This window comes from Myotis lucifugus, unplaced genomic scaffold (assembly GCF_000147115.1).
Source record: "Myotis lucifugus unplaced genomic scaffold, Myoluc2.0 scaffold_105, whole genome shotgun sequence".
Lineage (NCBI taxonomy): Eukaryota > Metazoa > Chordata > Mammalia > Chiroptera > Vespertilionidae > Myotis > Myotis lucifugus.
In genome coordinates, this window is record NW_005871153.1 from 2,194,893 (window position 1) to 2,211,846 (window position 16,954).

The 16,954-nt window shown below is 47.6% G+C and overlaps 1 protein-coding gene across 1 annotated transcript in view; it reads right to left on the reverse strand.

The window, feature by feature from the left end:
* The window catches only part of LOC111826831 (kalirin-like), a 109,355-nt gene that overhangs the window by 58,706 nt on the left and 33,695 nt on the right, over positions 1–16,954 (reverse strand). The window contains 3 exon segments of the mRNA XM_023757347.1: positions 7,408–7,503; positions 11,240–11,344; positions 12,560–12,843. Of these exon segments, the coding sequence (XP_023613115.1) occupies positions 7,408–7,503; positions 11,240–11,344; positions 12,560–12,843 (485 nt within the window).

Sequence of the window (16,954 nt, forward strand, 5' to 3'; positions counted from 1 at the left end):
GCTTAATGTGGTCCACTCTAACTCTTACAGAATGAAGGACATCTGAGGAGTCCACAGTGTCACACAGAGAAATAGGTCCCATCGCCTCCTCCCTGACCTGCTACAGGAGCATGAAGCCCAGGTTATCTCTGGGATGGAGCGGAGAAGGCAGAAGCTGTGAGAGAGGAAGGAGAGGGAAGTAAAGGGTTTGGCTAAGCTGTAGGCTGGGCAATCTGCCTCCAATAATGGCGCTGGCTATAAATACCTACACCGGCTCAACAGTGATTCCTTCTGAGGACTTAGCTACCTGGAGTTGGGATGCTGGGTCCCACTCCAGGGCCTCTAGCGGTGACTTGCAGTTGTCTGTGCTGCTCCTGGGGGGACGCAGGCAGCTGGTTGATGAGTGGTGGGCTGTGCACCACCACAGGGAGGACTTCTGCCCCGCCAGGCGGAGGTCACAGCGGTCTCAGTAGACAAAGGAAAAGGTGTACAAAGGAGGGAGGGACAAAAGTTGCACAATGGGTGCTCCTATAGTGGTCCAAGGACGGGAACAGAAAAGCAAATAGAAGTTTTAAAAGTAGATTAAATGTGGAGGAAGGCTACCCCATGTTAAAAATGAACACATTTCCTGTCTGCTGGATCTTGGATCACATACCCACAAAACGCCCTTCCTCCGGGCTCCTATAACCACCCTTTACACACCCCGCACAGCATTCAGGGCACAGTGTTGTAACTGATCATTTATTTGTACTTCAGCAAATATGTACCTACACACTGACTATTTGCAAAGTCCTGGAAAAACACAGATGAGTAAGATATGGTTCCCTGCGCTCCATAGTCTAAGGCACAGGGGTGGTCTTCCAGAAGAGGTACCATGGAGGATGAAAAGAGGCACAGGCAGCTCTATGGTGGGGTGGAGGAGAAAGGGAAAGGCTTCATGGAAGAGGCAACTTGGACTGAGTACTGAGAAAGATATACCAATGGGGGGACATTCCAGACAGCACTGTGAGAATAGGATCAACTCCCCCGGGCAGGCTGGGAAGCCTCGAGCGAGCGAGCGGCAGGGTGTGAAGTTGAGGCGGGGGCGGGGGTGAGTGGGCACTAGGGAAAGAGGAGGTGAGGGATGAAATAGATAACCCGGGAGAAGTATTCGGGGATCCAATCATAGGGAGCCTTATATGGAGCATTAGGAAGTAGAGACTTTACCTTCTAACACCAGTGATAGGGGGATTTTGAGCAGGGAAGTCACATCATTGAATTTAAGTTTTAGAAAGATCCGTCTTAATGTTCCTTTTCATGACTTGGGGAAATGTCGCTGATGAGATACTAAAGGAAAACAGGCCTTAGATGTTATACACGCTATGACTGCATTATCTGAAAGAGAGTGGAGAAGGTTCAACACTATGTCTAGACCAAGCATGTCAAAGTCTCCGCCGGCGGGCCACAGCCTTGTTTATTTAAAGGAGGCATGTGGCCCTCTGGCCGTGAGTGTGACATGCTTGGTAGATGATGCTATTATGAATGATGCTATACTTTGTTTGTACTCTTGTCGTTTTTCCATTTTTTTTCTTGAATGAGTATACGTTACTTTTATTCGTAAGAAAGAACCATTAAAAAGTTTAAGAGAAAAAGAAAAGAGATTCCTCTGTCGGCCACATAAAGAGAGAGCCTGAAATTGAGAGGAAACAGTTGCAACAGCCCAGGCAGGAGGGGATGCTGAGCATAACCCTAGACTGAAGGTTCTGTGCTTGATCTCAGAGCCGGCACATAGTAGGACCTCAGAATTTACTGAATATACTATGGAACTCTTTGGGAGAGGTCAAAGCTCATCTGATGAAACCACAGGTAAGGTGTTGGCCTAGCACCACCTACCACACCAACCTCTTAGCTGCCCCGCCTTTTTATAAAAATGTGTATACTCTCCTCTGGACAAAGGTATCAGATCTGTCATTCCCAGGCAAGTTGGGGTGGGGGTAGGAGACAAACTGAAGTCCGGCCTTCTCAGGCAAATGACATGTCAGGTTTGGGACTTTGGGTTAAAAATTTTCCGGTAGAAATTTAAACTTTTCTATCTCAACAAGCTCAACAATCTTTTCCAGAGAGGGCTATCACAGGAAGCCAGTTCCTGAAGACACGCACCTTCACTGTGGATATCATGGGGCCATTACTCCTCCCATCTGGACTCTGAACTTCTGCTGTTCAACCTTGCAGCTGACACAGCAGGCCAGGTCATCTGAAGGAGAGCAGGCACACCCACGAGTGCAGCCTGGCCCTGCCCATGCTACGTGCCCACCACAGCTGACCAAGGCTGACCTAGGAAGGTGAATGCTATCAAAGCGGGAGTCCCAGAGGGCGGGCAGGTGGACACAGTCCCAGGGAGCCAGGCTCAGGCAGACTGAACAAGAGCTCAGTCCTGGCTGCTCCTTCCCTCAGGGCAGAGGATCCTCAGCCAAGGGTCCACAGGGAACGATTGTGCTGTGCTGCTGACGACAGGGGCTCAGCGAGGAGGCTTTCTTTAGGCTCAGCCCTTCCTCTCCAGCAGGTGGGGGCATCTCGGGGCAGTTTAGAGACACACATGGGCAGGAAGCCCTGCTGCTCAAAGCTTGAGGAATAAAACCAAATCATACAGATTGTTAAGCTATTACACCCAGCAACAGTCACCCAACCACCAATATCCTGGCTGACAAATATTGTGTCCCTGTGCCCAGGGTGTGGCCACAGAGGATCAAATAGGCCCAGATTTCCTTGTCCTGCCCTTCCCAGCACCTATGAGTTGGCTAAGAGCTAAGGTTTGAGGGATGCTTATCTATCAGTTTACAAAGCACATTCACACCTTACTCAGTCCTCATTATGACACTTTGGAGATTAGTTTCCGGTGCACAGAACCGGCACTGTTGATAAATGAGATAAAACCAAAGCCCAAGTGGCCTAAGTAACTTGCTCAGGGCTACACAATAAGTAGCACAGGCAGGACTAACACACGGTCTTCTGATTCCTTATATACCTGACACCAGCACCAGTCCACATGTCTAGAAAGGGCTTTATTAAAAACCACATAGGGAAAGCAGGGGGAGCCCTTAGTCCTGCCTCAGAATTAATGACAACACCTTAAAGCAACACCTAGGAAAAGTATGTTAGCTCTGTTTGGGGAAGTGGGTGGGCATCCTCTCTTGGTAAACAAAAGCACTGGGTAAAGAGCAAGGCTGGCAGGAGAGAACTCAGAAGTGCCCATTAATGTCCAGAGACTCGCCACTGGGGGCGTTGGGGGCTTTATCTGCGCGCAGGTGAGCGAGCACCCGCCCTCATTCCCAGGCAGCAGCTCTCAACAGCAGAGATCACAATCGGGAGGAAGCCCTGGGCCATGAGCACACAGGGAGCCAGGCCTCTTCCGGGCCTGAAACTCAGACACGGGGATCTCAGCGTGGCTCTGGGGAGAGCTAGGGGGCCAAGTGAATTCTCAGAGCAGAATCGGGTGCCATCTCTCAAGCAGCGAAAACAGAACTCAAGCCTGAGACATAAAGTCCACATATACTACACGCTCCCGTAAAATTCCCAGGCTCTGCATTGAAAAGCACCTGATTAGTTCTTCTTATGTTGAACTAAGATAACCTCCACCCACAGGTCCGGGACCGCCCTCTGCAGCGAAGAAGCATTGAAAGAAACCCTCCTTTCCCAGGGCAGTGCTCAATTATTAGATCACAGCTCTTGTGTCTTCTCTCTCCTAACTTCTCCCCATACCTACACTCAGTTTCTTCAGCTTTCCCTCAAATGACATGGACCACATGGTATTGGTTACCTCCTCGGGGGTGACTTCCATCGAGTTCAAGAATATTTTGAAACACCAGGTTCAGAAGCCGATACATGACTCACACACAACTCAGGACAGGCGTGCCTGAGGGCACTGCATGCCATGGGGCTGCTACTCCCCTTAATCTGTGCACTGTACCTTCCTTACCCAGCCCAGGGCCACACTGTTGTACTTACAGTCAAATAAAAAGTTCAACATTTTTACAGGCTCCACGTCTTACCCTCTTCTAAGCAAAAGAGCGGGAATACAAGTCCTGAAGATGAAAATGTGGCTGAGGAAACCACCGCCCACTGTTGGCTCCATCGCTACCCCACGGCGGGTATGTGTGGGGATGGGAAGACGGAGGAAGTAGAGGAGAGGGCGGAGAATTGAATTTTGGTGAGAAGATTCTGAGAAACCAAACCACTGCTCCCTCCTCCCTTTCCCTGACATGAGCTTGGTTTTGTATGTTCAGCCAAAGGAATCTCTGTAATTCTGGGCTCACGGCAGGTCCACAAGAGGTAATTATTGGTGGAAGTTAAAGCCCTTATTATGGGAAACTCACCACAGAAAGGCCATTCATGCAAAGATACGGTGAGAGACCACTTTAGGTCAACTCCACCACCAGCCTCCATGCCCTCTCCTTTGGGAAGTTTGCTCTTTTGGGACTTTTCAATGTCTGAACTCACATATTTAACACCAAACCCACTGCTCACACTAACTGGAGGTGAACAGAGACTCCTAATAGTGCTAAGGTGAGTTGTAGCAGTAGGGAAAAGGTCATCCAAAATACGAAAAAATACAGACTTTTGAAAACAAGTGTTTGCTGATGTAAGTGTAAAAAGCTCCTGCACATTGATGGAGGAGAGGATAATGTCCTCAATGACAAATCACCTTCTTGGAGGGGTAGGATGCAAATGAGAAGATTCAGTGATTTTAACACATAGCACAGCAGGACCTTCTAAGGCAGCGGTTCTCAACCTGTGGGTCGAGACCCCTTTGGGGGTGGAACGACCCTTTCACAGGGGTCGCCTAAGACCATCAGAAAACACATATATAATTACATATTGTTTTTGTGATTAATCACTACGCTTTAATTATGTTCAATTTGTAACAATGAAAATACATCCTGCATATCAGATATTTACATTACGATTCATAACAGTAGCAAAATTACAGTTATAAAGTAGCAACGAAAATAATTTTAAGGTTGGGGGTCACCACAACATGAGGAACTGTATTAAAGGGCAGTGGAATTAGGAAGGTTGAGAACCACTGTTCTAAGGGCTGTCCTGAGCTGGTCCAGGAAGCCCTTGAGGAGAGATGAAGTTTGAGGGGGCCTTGAAGGACCATTATGCTTTAGACAAGCACAAGAGGGAGAACATTTCAGAGAAGTGGAGTGGTATGCACAGCAACTCCAAGGGAGGAAAGCCAAATGTGTGCTTGGGGATAGTGAAGAAGACAATTCAGAGTTCATCGGCCTGAAAAACAAGTGGATGCTAGAAAGACAGGTTGGAGAGGAGGCAACAGAACATTAGGATTCTGGGTAAGTATCTACGGGCCAGTGATTTCCAAACTTTGATTCTATACCTCTATCAGTGAGCACAATTTTGGTTATGCATTCCCAAAGCATGTAACTTATTTATAAATTACATACCATCATGTACAGATTAAAACATACACAAAACCATTGTAAAATAATGAGGGGAAGAGATGCTAATATCTTCTTCCTGCATCTTGTGTATCTGAAGGCACTGGCATTGGAAATGGCTGCCTGTATAGGTGAGAGGGAGGCTGTGAACCTTCACCAAGGAGGGAGGCAATAAACAGCCTTATGGGAGACCCGACAGGAGAGTGAGGCCAGGGGGGCAGAAGGGTGGGGGAAGATCAAGCAATGTATACTGCAATAGTCCAGACATGAGGTCAGGGCCCAGCTCAGGTGGTGAAAGAGAAAATGCAAAAAAAAAAAAAAAATTAAAAAAAGGATGATTTTGTTAATCCTCACTGAAGGATATTTTTTCCCATTGATTTTTAAAAGAGAGTGGAAAGGAGGGGGGAGACACAGAGAGAGAAACTTCGATGTGAGAGAGACACATCGATTGGTTGCCTCCCACACGCACCCTGACTGGGGCTGGAGATCGAGCCTACAACCGAGGTACGTGCCCCTTGACCAGATTCAAACCCGAGACCCTTTAGTCTGTGGCCCAGCGCTCAAACCATTGAGCCAAACCAGCTAGCGCAAAAGGATGAATTTTAAGGGGAAAAATGAAATGGTGTTTAGAGAATGAAAAGGGTGTATGGGTGAGTGTAGCGGGGAAAGGAGAGCAGTGAGGAGTGGTCAGAGAGGTGAGCTTTGACAAGTCAGTGCAGGCGCCAGGAGTACCCAGCTCACCAGCGGGACGCTGAGAGATGGCAGGGAAGTGAACAATCTTCCAGAGTCTGCACTAGTTACTGAAAACACCAGCTAAGCTTTGTTTTGTTTTTTAATTAGGAAGGAAAGTTAGAAGGAAAAGAAGACATTCACGTGTATTAAATGTCATCGGTACAGAGCTGGGGTATTTAACAAGGGAGTTCCTGTAATTAAAATGATTATCGGGCGGGCAGCTTTCCCTAGAGAGCATCCATCGTTCTCCTCTCATTCCTGGGCCAATGGAGACTGGTTTCAATGGCGCTGATTAACGGCACTGCCCAGCAGAAGTCTGGCAGGAGCACGGACATTTATCCTAATGTGAGTTGCAATAAAAACCGAGTGACATACATGGGAGCAAAGGAAAGGAAAATGCTTCAGACTGCCATGCTGCCCGGCACACCTCAGCGTGAAGCCATGGAGGCTCTACCCAGAAAGGAGCGCTTTCACCAGCATTGATGCCGCAGCCCTGAACCAGCTCAGGCTCAGAGCGGGATGGGCACCAGTGCTCTTAATTGCCCGTGGTGAGGTATCCACATACTTGTGCCCATTCTCCTTCTCAGTCAGCAGTCTACTTATGTAAGATTTTGCCAGCTAGAAGGCTATCCTCGGTCCCCAAAGAAAATTACTCAGTGCTTTCCCAGGTCAATCCATGTTCTGTGTCTCGACAGCAACGTGAGCTTCTGGGCTAACCAGACACACATCAGTCACTGTCCAAATGTCACTCCCCTGGGGGCTATTTTGTCTAGAGTATTTTTCACCTTTCATCAAGATCACAACCCCAAAGAGCCTGTTAATTGCCGGTGCCCACTCCCAAACAAAGTCCAAAAGGACTCTGGGGCCCTAGCTGGTTTGGCTCAGTGTATAAAGCGTCAGCCTGTGGACTGAAGGGTTTGATTTCGGTCAAGGGCATGTGCCCAGGTTGGGAGCTTCATCCCTAGTAGGGGGCTTGCAGGAGGCAACCAATGGATAATTCTCTCTCATCATTGATGTTTCTATCTCTCTCCCTTCCTCTCTGAAATTAACAAAAAAATGTATTTTTTAAAAATCGCACACGAAAATCAAAAGGACTCTGGGGCACAGCTTTTATAGTAGAAAGCACCGTTAGCTGGAAACAGTGCTGTAGGAGGGATGAGGGTGTGTGCAAAGGAGAGCATGGCCGACAGATGCCAGGCCCCGGGGAGCCACATGGAGGTAAGATACAGGCAGAAGTGCCTCCAGGACCCCCACTTACCAGCTTGCTTTTGACCAACTGTTCTATTGCACTGACAAGGTCTGCAGCAGTAGGAACTTCGGCGGAAGCCTGCCGGGCTGCTAGCAAAGAGGAGGACTGCAAGACATTGAGCAGCAAAGGAAAAGCAGATTAGCAAGGAATGAGGAATAGCAATTAGAAAGCAAAACAGCAAGTCAAAGCTCAAGGCAGGCAAGGCAAGCAAAGCTCTATGTATCGAGGGAAGAGATGACAGAGGGAGATAGTGGGTGTGGGTGTGGGACAGGCCTGCCAGACCCCTTGTCAGGAAATCTGGCCAGAAGGAAGCAGGGATGGGACTAGGCTCTCCTTAGGCAGGCCACCAAAGGAGCCGAGGGGTGAGGTCACTGTGTTCCCTGAGAGGCCAATAGGTAAGGGCTGCACCCACTGATAGCAGTGAGGTGGTGGGCGTGGGGGGAAGGGGCCAGACAAGACTTTGGTCATTACAGTGCTGCTCATTGCTGTTCCAGGGTATGAAAGGAGTAAGAAAGGAGTAAAAACACCTAGCCTCCGTGTGTCCAAAGAAGAGAAATTGTCCTTGCTTTACTCAGATCTTAAATATAATCTTCACCTGGTGTCAAGCAAAAATGCTGGGGGCAGGGCACTTAGAGACCAGAAAGCTAGACCCCTCCCCCTCACACACACACACACATAGTCACACACACAGTCACGCACACATGCACCCTCACACACACTCCTCCACAAACACAGCTATTCCCGCACTGGAACACTGGGAAGCAATAAAGGGCTTTAGCAGGACGTGTGTGTCTCCTGGAGCAACGAGGGACTCTCCCGATCACAGTGAAGGCAGGCTCAGCCATGGGCTGTCCCGCTGCCCCTCAACCCACAATAAGGATGGGTCCAGGTGGCTGTTGGTCAATGGTTTGGGAACTCCTGCTCACTGAGGGGCGGTGGCATATTTTCTTCCTTCTACTTGAGAAGAAATTGGGGGAAATGATGAACCCTACATGCATGGGGCAGCTTTTCCCTCTGGCACATCGCAGCAGAGGGCAATGGTGTTCCCAGGGCCTGGGACGCACGCGCCTTCAGCCTTTGATACTAACGACTGACTGCCCTGGCTGTGCTCTGGTTGCCAGCTTGTCCCTTACGTTTGGGGAAGAGTTTCAGAAAGGAAGCGTCTTGTTGTCTAATCTCAGTGTGAGTTTAGTCTCTACTTCTGAGACAGGGCAAAAAAAAAAATCAGAGAAATGTAATTAAGAGAGACATAAGGACACTCTTTTTTTCTCTCCTGGGGAATGCAGGAAAAAAGCGTAAGTCTGTTTGGAAGTCCAAGTTATCAACTTTGTGATCTAGTAATCCTACCCCCGGGAACTGTTTCCAAGGGCAGCAGTGTATGTACCAGGTGACCTGGGCAGTACTATCGGGAGTAGCCAAAGCTGGCAGCAACCTGGGATATCCTCAAACAGGCCGGTCAAGCTAATTCTGGCACATAAGTAACCTCATACTCCCTAGCTAGTGAAATTATAGTTACGGAGGTAAAGTTAATGAGGACATAGTAAATAAGACATACATGCAAATGAACAAATACTAGAAGGAAACATGCACAACATTACAATGAGTAGACTTTTAAAAATCCCTTTTACATGGTTGTAAAAATTATTTTTATAAACCCAACACCATTTGCTAGAAGTTCTGAGGATCCTCCAATTTTCCAGAAAACAAGGGTTCAGAAGTCAAACAAGCAGGACGGAGGAGAGTTAACCAGTCTACAAAGCGACTTGCCATCTCCCGGTTTCTGGGGTTTCTGGCTGAGAAAAGTCTACATAGACATCTGGGAGTAAGTCCACATTTTCAGTTAAAAATTATCTAGAAACTACATAACATCCTTTCCCCCAAACAAACTTTCTGCTGTTTCTGGGGTTACTAGAGGGGGAGGGTTCATGACCTTTACTTATCTTCTGCAAGCTGGCACCTCGGTGCGGAGGGCTGCGTGGGACGGCAGATAATGCGACATGAGCGTCCCACTGCCCACAGGCGCTATCACTGTTTACGGAACATGTTACAAGGGTACACCTCTGGGAACACAGCGGGCTGGTCCTCGTTCCCACCTCAAGGTGAAGCACAGGGATTCCAGGATGGGCACCATGCCAGGCTTCTTGCTCCTTGTTGCCAATAGTCAAGAGTCAGAGCTGGCCCCAGAGACCAGGGTCACCAACATCACCTTCGGAGGGGCCACACTGTGCTTCTCATGGTGAGTCACAGAGGGGGCAGCGACCACATCTTAGTCATCATCCTGTCCCTAGAATCAGTCCCTCTGGCACAGAGGAAGCCCTCAATTAGTGTCTGTGGGTAATGACCCAAATGTAGAGAAGAATTAAAACAAGAACTGGGCTGTCACCAGAAATGCTGAAGCATCTGCACAGTCCTTTTGGCACTGTATCCTAGGTGGTGCTGTATGCTGGGCCCACAACATCAGAGTGGGCTGCCCCACTGCAAGGCAGAACACTAGAGAGCACAGGGAAACCTGGCTAAGCCACTGCCACCACCACTGCCATTGCTACCGCCACCACCATCGCCACCACTACCACTGCCGCCACCACCACCACCACCACCATCACTGCCAACAACACCACTGCCACCACTACCACTGCCACCATCACCGCCACCACCACCACCACTGCCACCACCACCACCACTGCCACTGCCACTCCCACCAATGCCACCACCACTGCCACCACTACCACTGTCACCACCACCACCACCACCACCACCATCACTGCCACCACCATCACCACCGCCACCACCACCACTGCCACCATCACCACCATCACCACTACCACCACCACCATCACTGCCACCACCATCACCGCCACCACCACCACCACCACTGCCACTCCCACCAATGCCACCACCACTGCCACCACTACCACTGTCACCACCATCACCACCACCACCACCACCACCATCACTGCCACCACCATCACCGCCACCACCACCACCACCACCACCACTGCCAACGCCACCACCACCATGACTACCACTGCCACAATCAGTACATGACATTCTGAAAAGCAAATGCAAAGTACAATAAAAAATGGAAACCACCACTTCAACTCCAGAGTCCAAAGGACAGCAACACTAAGGGAAAGTATGGTTTGTAAGGACAGTGAGTGATGGAGCACGTGATTAAAGCAGCCTCTGGCCTCGGGTCAGAACCTGAACACATATCTCACCTCAGCTTCTGCTCCAGAACAACCGGAATGATCATCCTGCGATTAGAGGCCCACTCATCATACTTCCAACACCTGTGGGCCTCGGGGCATTTTGCAAAACAGAGAACTTGAGCAACCTGGCATGCTGGGTTTGCCCACCTCTGACAGCAACCTCCCCTCAGCTCCCTCCTCATGCTGTGCCTGCAGAATTTCAACAGCACTGGGCTTGCCTGGAAGTTCCCATTATTTAGGTGTTAGAGTTGGGGACAGGGGAAACAATCAACTGAAGCACGAGGTGTACAGTCAGGCACAAGAAAACAATCATGGCCGGGACCACCTCAGATTCCTTTTCGAGACTAACCGTGCCTTTTGGGATCAGCTGCTCCCAAAGACAAAGCCATGACCTTTCATCAGTAGGACACGATGCCAGCAGATCCCACTCTGCCCATTCCACACACACGGCCACACTGCCCAGAACAAAGTCAGACCTCCAGGGTCTGTAGGGGGAGGACCCTACCAACTACCATGGATTCATGTGGTGCAGGAGATAACAAGGGAGAGAGTACTGCTGCCTACCACACACACACAATGAAAGCACATGCGTTACACGTCCTTGTTCAAGTGAGAAAGCAAAGAAGTCCTACCATCTCATCCTGCGCAGGGTCGTTGTCAAAGATCTTCATAGGCGGAGGGAGCGGGGTGTGGGATTCTTCATCTGGCTCATCTTCACCCCAACCTTTCTTGCTCTTCTAGAACAAAAGAGCAGCATTAGTCACTGTTCCATAGAGTTAAAGATGCCAATGGACTTGGCAATTTTTTTAAAGCAACATATAAGATACCTCCTCTCTCAACCTACCCCTACATTTTTTTAGCCTCAGTGCCTTCCTCTGTAGAGTAGGTATACTTCTTACCTCAAAGGACAGTAAGGACCAAATGAGGGAAACACACACACACACACACACACACACACACACACGCGCGCGCGCGCGGGCGTGCGTATGCGTGTGAGAAACATCTACCTTGTGGATTAGCCAGTGAAAGGGAAAGCTGAGTGTGGTCAGAGAGAGCTAACTTCCTGAGTTTTCGAAGGACTATTAAAACACAGTCTGAATATCACCAGGCTCCCCTTTTCACAGGAAGAAATGGCAGACAGCACAAAATTACAAAGAGCGTATGGTTACAGATCAGGAAGTACTTCTTAGTCACACTGGTGACTAGAGTAGGTTAGTTTGCCAGATAAAACAGCTATCTTATTACACTAACCAAAACAGACCCACTACATTTTGATCACAGAATCTCAGAGTTGGAAGGAACTTCCAAGGGTCATCCAGTCTGACCTCTGGGCTAATACAGGCGTCTCTCTGTTATGTGAGATCACGCAGTCTCCCAGACCCTTGCAGTATGGTGGCCATTCATTTCATGGAGGCTCATTCCCTCACTAGCTGACCCCCCTGTAAAGTCCCTCTTGGAGCTGAAACCTTGCCTGTGATAATGTTCACCGTTTGTCAATCATAATTCTCCCCTTGGAGCAAGCTGGACTTGCCTGTTCCCTTTCCTATGTGGCAGTGCTCAAGACACTTGTAAAGAGCGACCATCTCCCAGCACAGTCTTCTGTTTTCCAAGTGAAATGACCTCTGTTCTTTTATTCCTGTTCTAAACAGGCCAAGCAGGTTCTGATGGAGTCCCTGGCAGTGGCAGGGGCCTAGGTGACTACCTGGCTCCCCTTGGAGCCAAATCTAGCAAAATGGTGTCTGTGTGCGGATGTGCTAGGTGCTGCTCAGGCTCTGAACTGGCCACAGATCAAACTGGCCAGGTCTTGAGAACTCAGAGAACTCAGGTCACTTAGGCTCAAGAAGACGCTACTGGGGACTAGACTGTCCAGCTTGCTACACCCCGGGGAAGATGGTGCCGGGGCTGCAGGAAGGATGAATGCCAAAGCCCTTCTGAGGGCCGTAGGTAGGTACCTCATCAGCACTGTCTCCCTGAGGCGTCGTCTCATCCCCGGGCTTGGGAGAGCCCAGGTCGAAGCTCTTGCGGCCATCGCGCACTTTCTTCTGCTTCTTGATGTTTCCGTCTGCCTTCCCGCTGTTGAGCCTGCGCACCGGACTGGTCAGCCACTTCTTAAGGGTGTTGGTGGAGCGCTTGGGGCCAGGGGAGCTGTGGATGGAGTTCAGGGAGGGCTGGCTCTGCAGGTTGGCCACTGACTCGGACTTGCCTCCGTTTTCACTTGAGGAATGAGAGTATGTATCTGAGGAAAAAACAGACAGAGAGGGGTCAGGGGCAGCGAAGGCACCTGCCAGCCCGGGCATGAGGCAGCTCCGTCCTCAGGAAGCGAGGACACGAGGCAGAACGTCAAGGCCAGCTGCAGGCCCCGGTCAAGGGAACTCTCTCTGGAGTGGCAGGACTTGCCGAGACTCACTCAGTTTTTTCTGTGTAAGGCACCACTCCAGGTGCCGTGGAAACAGGAGAGGACAGAAGACAAAGACGCCTGCCGTCATGGAAAAAGCCAAGGTCCTAAGGAGAATTACCAACCAATAGCAATGTCATGGAGCACCCATTAGTGTATTCTAAAGATATGCAAGTCATAGAGTTTATTTTCAGAGGCCCTTTATCTAGCTACACACACACACACACACACACACACACACACACACACAGAAGGAGAGAGAAGCAGAGAGTGAAAGAGCAATACAGAGCACACGAGGTAAAGGTAATTCACACAGCAGAATGTGACTAATTGTATGGACTCTGGACGACAAGGCAGCAGAATTCAGAGGCGGGTCAGATCAGTGCTGGAGGGGCTGGTCTGCCAAGGTTTGGAGGAAGAGATGTGTGTGACTAGAAGAGAAGGGAGAAGGAATTCCAAAAGGGGAGAGGGTGGGGACAAAAGCACAGAGGCAGGAAAATGGAAAAACGGAGTTACCACAGCCCATACGTAGATCTTTTGAATGGAATAAAGATTAATGAAGGAGAAACTGGATAGAAAGATTACTAAGAACATTTAATAATGAACTAGGAGTATGAAGTTTATTGTAAGACTTCATTGTAATGACAGGATAAAAAGGGGTGTTTGGTTTTTTTTTTTTTTTTGGTTTGTTAATTAACCTGGTAACTATATATGGCATAGCCCTGGGAAGGGGGTTAGAATCCAGAGGCCACACCAGGCTGTGCACAGGGCCTGCAATGGAATGAATGGGAGGCACTTCAAGGCAAGAAGTGATGCCACTCGTATCTGGACGACAACTGAAGGTGAGTTGTCGCTCTGTAGGCTGTTTCTTTCTCATTCCCAGAGTGGTCTTGGGAGGATACCTGCTTTACCTTGACCCCTGATGCCCCCCTCACTCCAGGGTGCATACTGATATCTAAACCAAACTCATGACTCTGTATTTAAACAGATTACTGGAGTGGCTCCTAGTTATCTCAAAGACGGAATTCCCTTTCCCTCTAATGCCTTCATCCTGGACCTAGACTAGAGGTCTAATCTAGCCTTGGAGCCCTCAGGCGAGACCCAGAAGAAACAAAATCCCCAGAGAAGGTGAGTGAGTGCTTTTGCCCATGGAGAGCTGGCTCAATGTCTACAACCACCTGATCTCGGAGGCACCAAGCGTGGCCCTGCAGGACTTTCTCAGCTATTGCTAGAGTTTTGTACAACGTTTAAAATAACAGCATAACAGTTGCATCAGGAAACACATAGAAAATTGAGTTCCTTTCTTAGATATTGCGAGGGTTTTATACATAGTTTAGAAAATAGCAGAATAGTTGCATCAAGCAGCACACAGAAAACTGAGTTCCTAAAGTCCTTTGGTATGGAGGATAACTTACAGGGTCTCTCTGCTGAGGGAACATTTGGGGCTCGACTGACTTGGTCGGCATCGCTTTAAGGACAAAGTTGTAATCTTATCTCAGAGAATTCCTTGCTGGCTGTGGTCTCCAGTATGTTGACATTACTTCTGAAGCGTTGGTATGGGTCTAACTCCTGTTCTCAGAAGCCTGGTGATAAACATCTCCCCAGCCCGACAGAGGGACCAGCGCCTTTCTGTTTATCTTCTGCTGATAAGCTGCAGGAGGTTGTCATTCGCCAGGCCCCTGTGATACCACAGGGCTCCATTAAACCCAAGCCCTCGAAACCTAGATTTATCAGCACATACTCAGTCAGCAGAACTGGAGGCCCAGCCGATCAGCCCATCAGCTGTGCCCTGTGTCACTAAGCAAGGCAGATGACTGTCCAAGTTTTCTGCTCCACAGCAAATCGCAACCCGGCTCTGAGAGGCACTAAAGCTAAACCTGACTGATCATTCTTTCTCCCCCATTGTCATCTGGTTCTGCTTTGGAGAGTCCTGGTAAAACTGATGGCAAGAGTATACATTACAAAACACACATTAAAAACCAAGAGTATTCTCAATTTTGTTTTTCCTGTGTAAACAATTAGGGTAATTCAACCACAGTCCACAGAGAAGAGAATTCAAGAGTTGGAAGCAATGTATGATTCATTATCTAGTTAGAACTGATACAGAACCATTTCTAAATCACTTTATCTTGTTTTTATTTTTCAATTCTGAGGTATAATTGATTTATATTTCTTTTATATTTATAATGGTTTCAGTTTTTTTAAAAAAATATTTCCTCTCTTGATTTCAGAGAGGAAAAGAAGAGGGAGAGACAGAAACATCAATGATGAGAGAGAATCATTGATCGGCTGCCTCCTGCACACCCGCACTGGGGAACAAGCCCGCAACCCGGGCATGTGCCCTTGAGAACCAAACCCGTCACCCTACAGTCCACAGGCTGATGCTCTAGCCACTGAGCAAAACCAGCTAGGGCATTGTTTTAGTTTTGAGACATGTAACATTGTTTTAGTCCAAGGTGCACAGCATGATTTGATATATACTAGTGTGTGTGTGTGTGTGTGTGTGTGTGTGTGTATGGAATGATTACCACACTAAGTTTAGTTAGCATCCATCATCTCACATAGTTACAATTTTTTTTCTTATGATGAGAACATTTACTAAATCACTGCAAATGCATGGTTATAAAGGAATGCAGCATCATTTCATTTATTACTACTTCAAAGGCCAATTGGCATGTTATGCTTCTCCCATCTTTGGAAGATGGCTGCAATGAATTGTTTGAGGATTTAGTCTAGTACCTTCCCAGGCACAACAGTGATGGCACTGATTTGTAACATCTTCAATAATAATATTGTTAATCTCATAAAATCCTTCCAAGCTGAGGTAGGCGCTATTTTTTTTTCTTGTCTTAAGAAATAGAAAAAACAGAATATTTTAGGAAACCAAGGCTCATAGTTAGTAAGCGGCCATGAGGCAAGGTTTAAATCCAGATCTGACTCCACCGCACAAATATCGAATCTTATTCCTACATCTGTGTCCACTCCAGATACTCCCTTAGTCTATATAATTATTGTCAAAAGGGCATGAAGTCACCAGTCTTTGTAATATTTCAAATACATATTTATATATAATTTCTATAAGTTATAAAATTTCAATACTGAAAGCAGTCTCAGTAGCACGAATCTTTCAGAGCAAACAATGAAGGTTTTGACATGGGAACCCACTGTCACAACTGAGTTGTCACAAAGCTAGGATCAGAATCCAGGCATCTCTGACTGCTCCAGGGCTCTGAAAGGATGCTTCCTCGTCAGCCCTGAGCTATAGAAACTGCCCACTAGACTGATACCTGGTTTTAAGTCACTGGGAAGAAAATGGGTCCCTAGACACTGCTCGTAATAAAGGCCCCCAGATGTTCTGGTATGTACCATTTGCTTTCTAAATTAGAAAAAAAAATCATACTTTAAGGCTAATTGTACTATGAAATATTTTTAAATACAGAAAAATTTAACACCCATGTAGATATGATAAATGTAAATATTTTTGCTACATTGGCTTTAGTTTCTCAAAAATGAAATAAAACATCATATAGTTGAAGCCTTTTTATTACTTTTGCCTATTTGCAATCCTACTACTCACTTTCCCTTCCCAGAGTTTAATTCTTTTCTGAAGCATCTTTCCCATCCATGTTGTTAGCATTTATTGTGTATGTGAATATATTGTTATTTTGTGTTTTATATTTTATGTAATTATCATAATGTAGGTATCATTTTGTAACTTGCTCTTTTATTCAAAATTTGATTTATCTGTGTTCATATATGTACATCTAGTTTATTTTAATCATTGAATACTCTTTCTTAGGACATATTGTGATGTTTCTAATACATTTTCTTTTTTTATTATTAAATCTTTATTGTTCAGATTATTACAGTTGTTCCTCTCCCCCCCCCATAGCTCTCCTCCACCCAGTTCCCACCCCACCCTCTGCCCTTACCCCTCCCACTGTCCTCATCC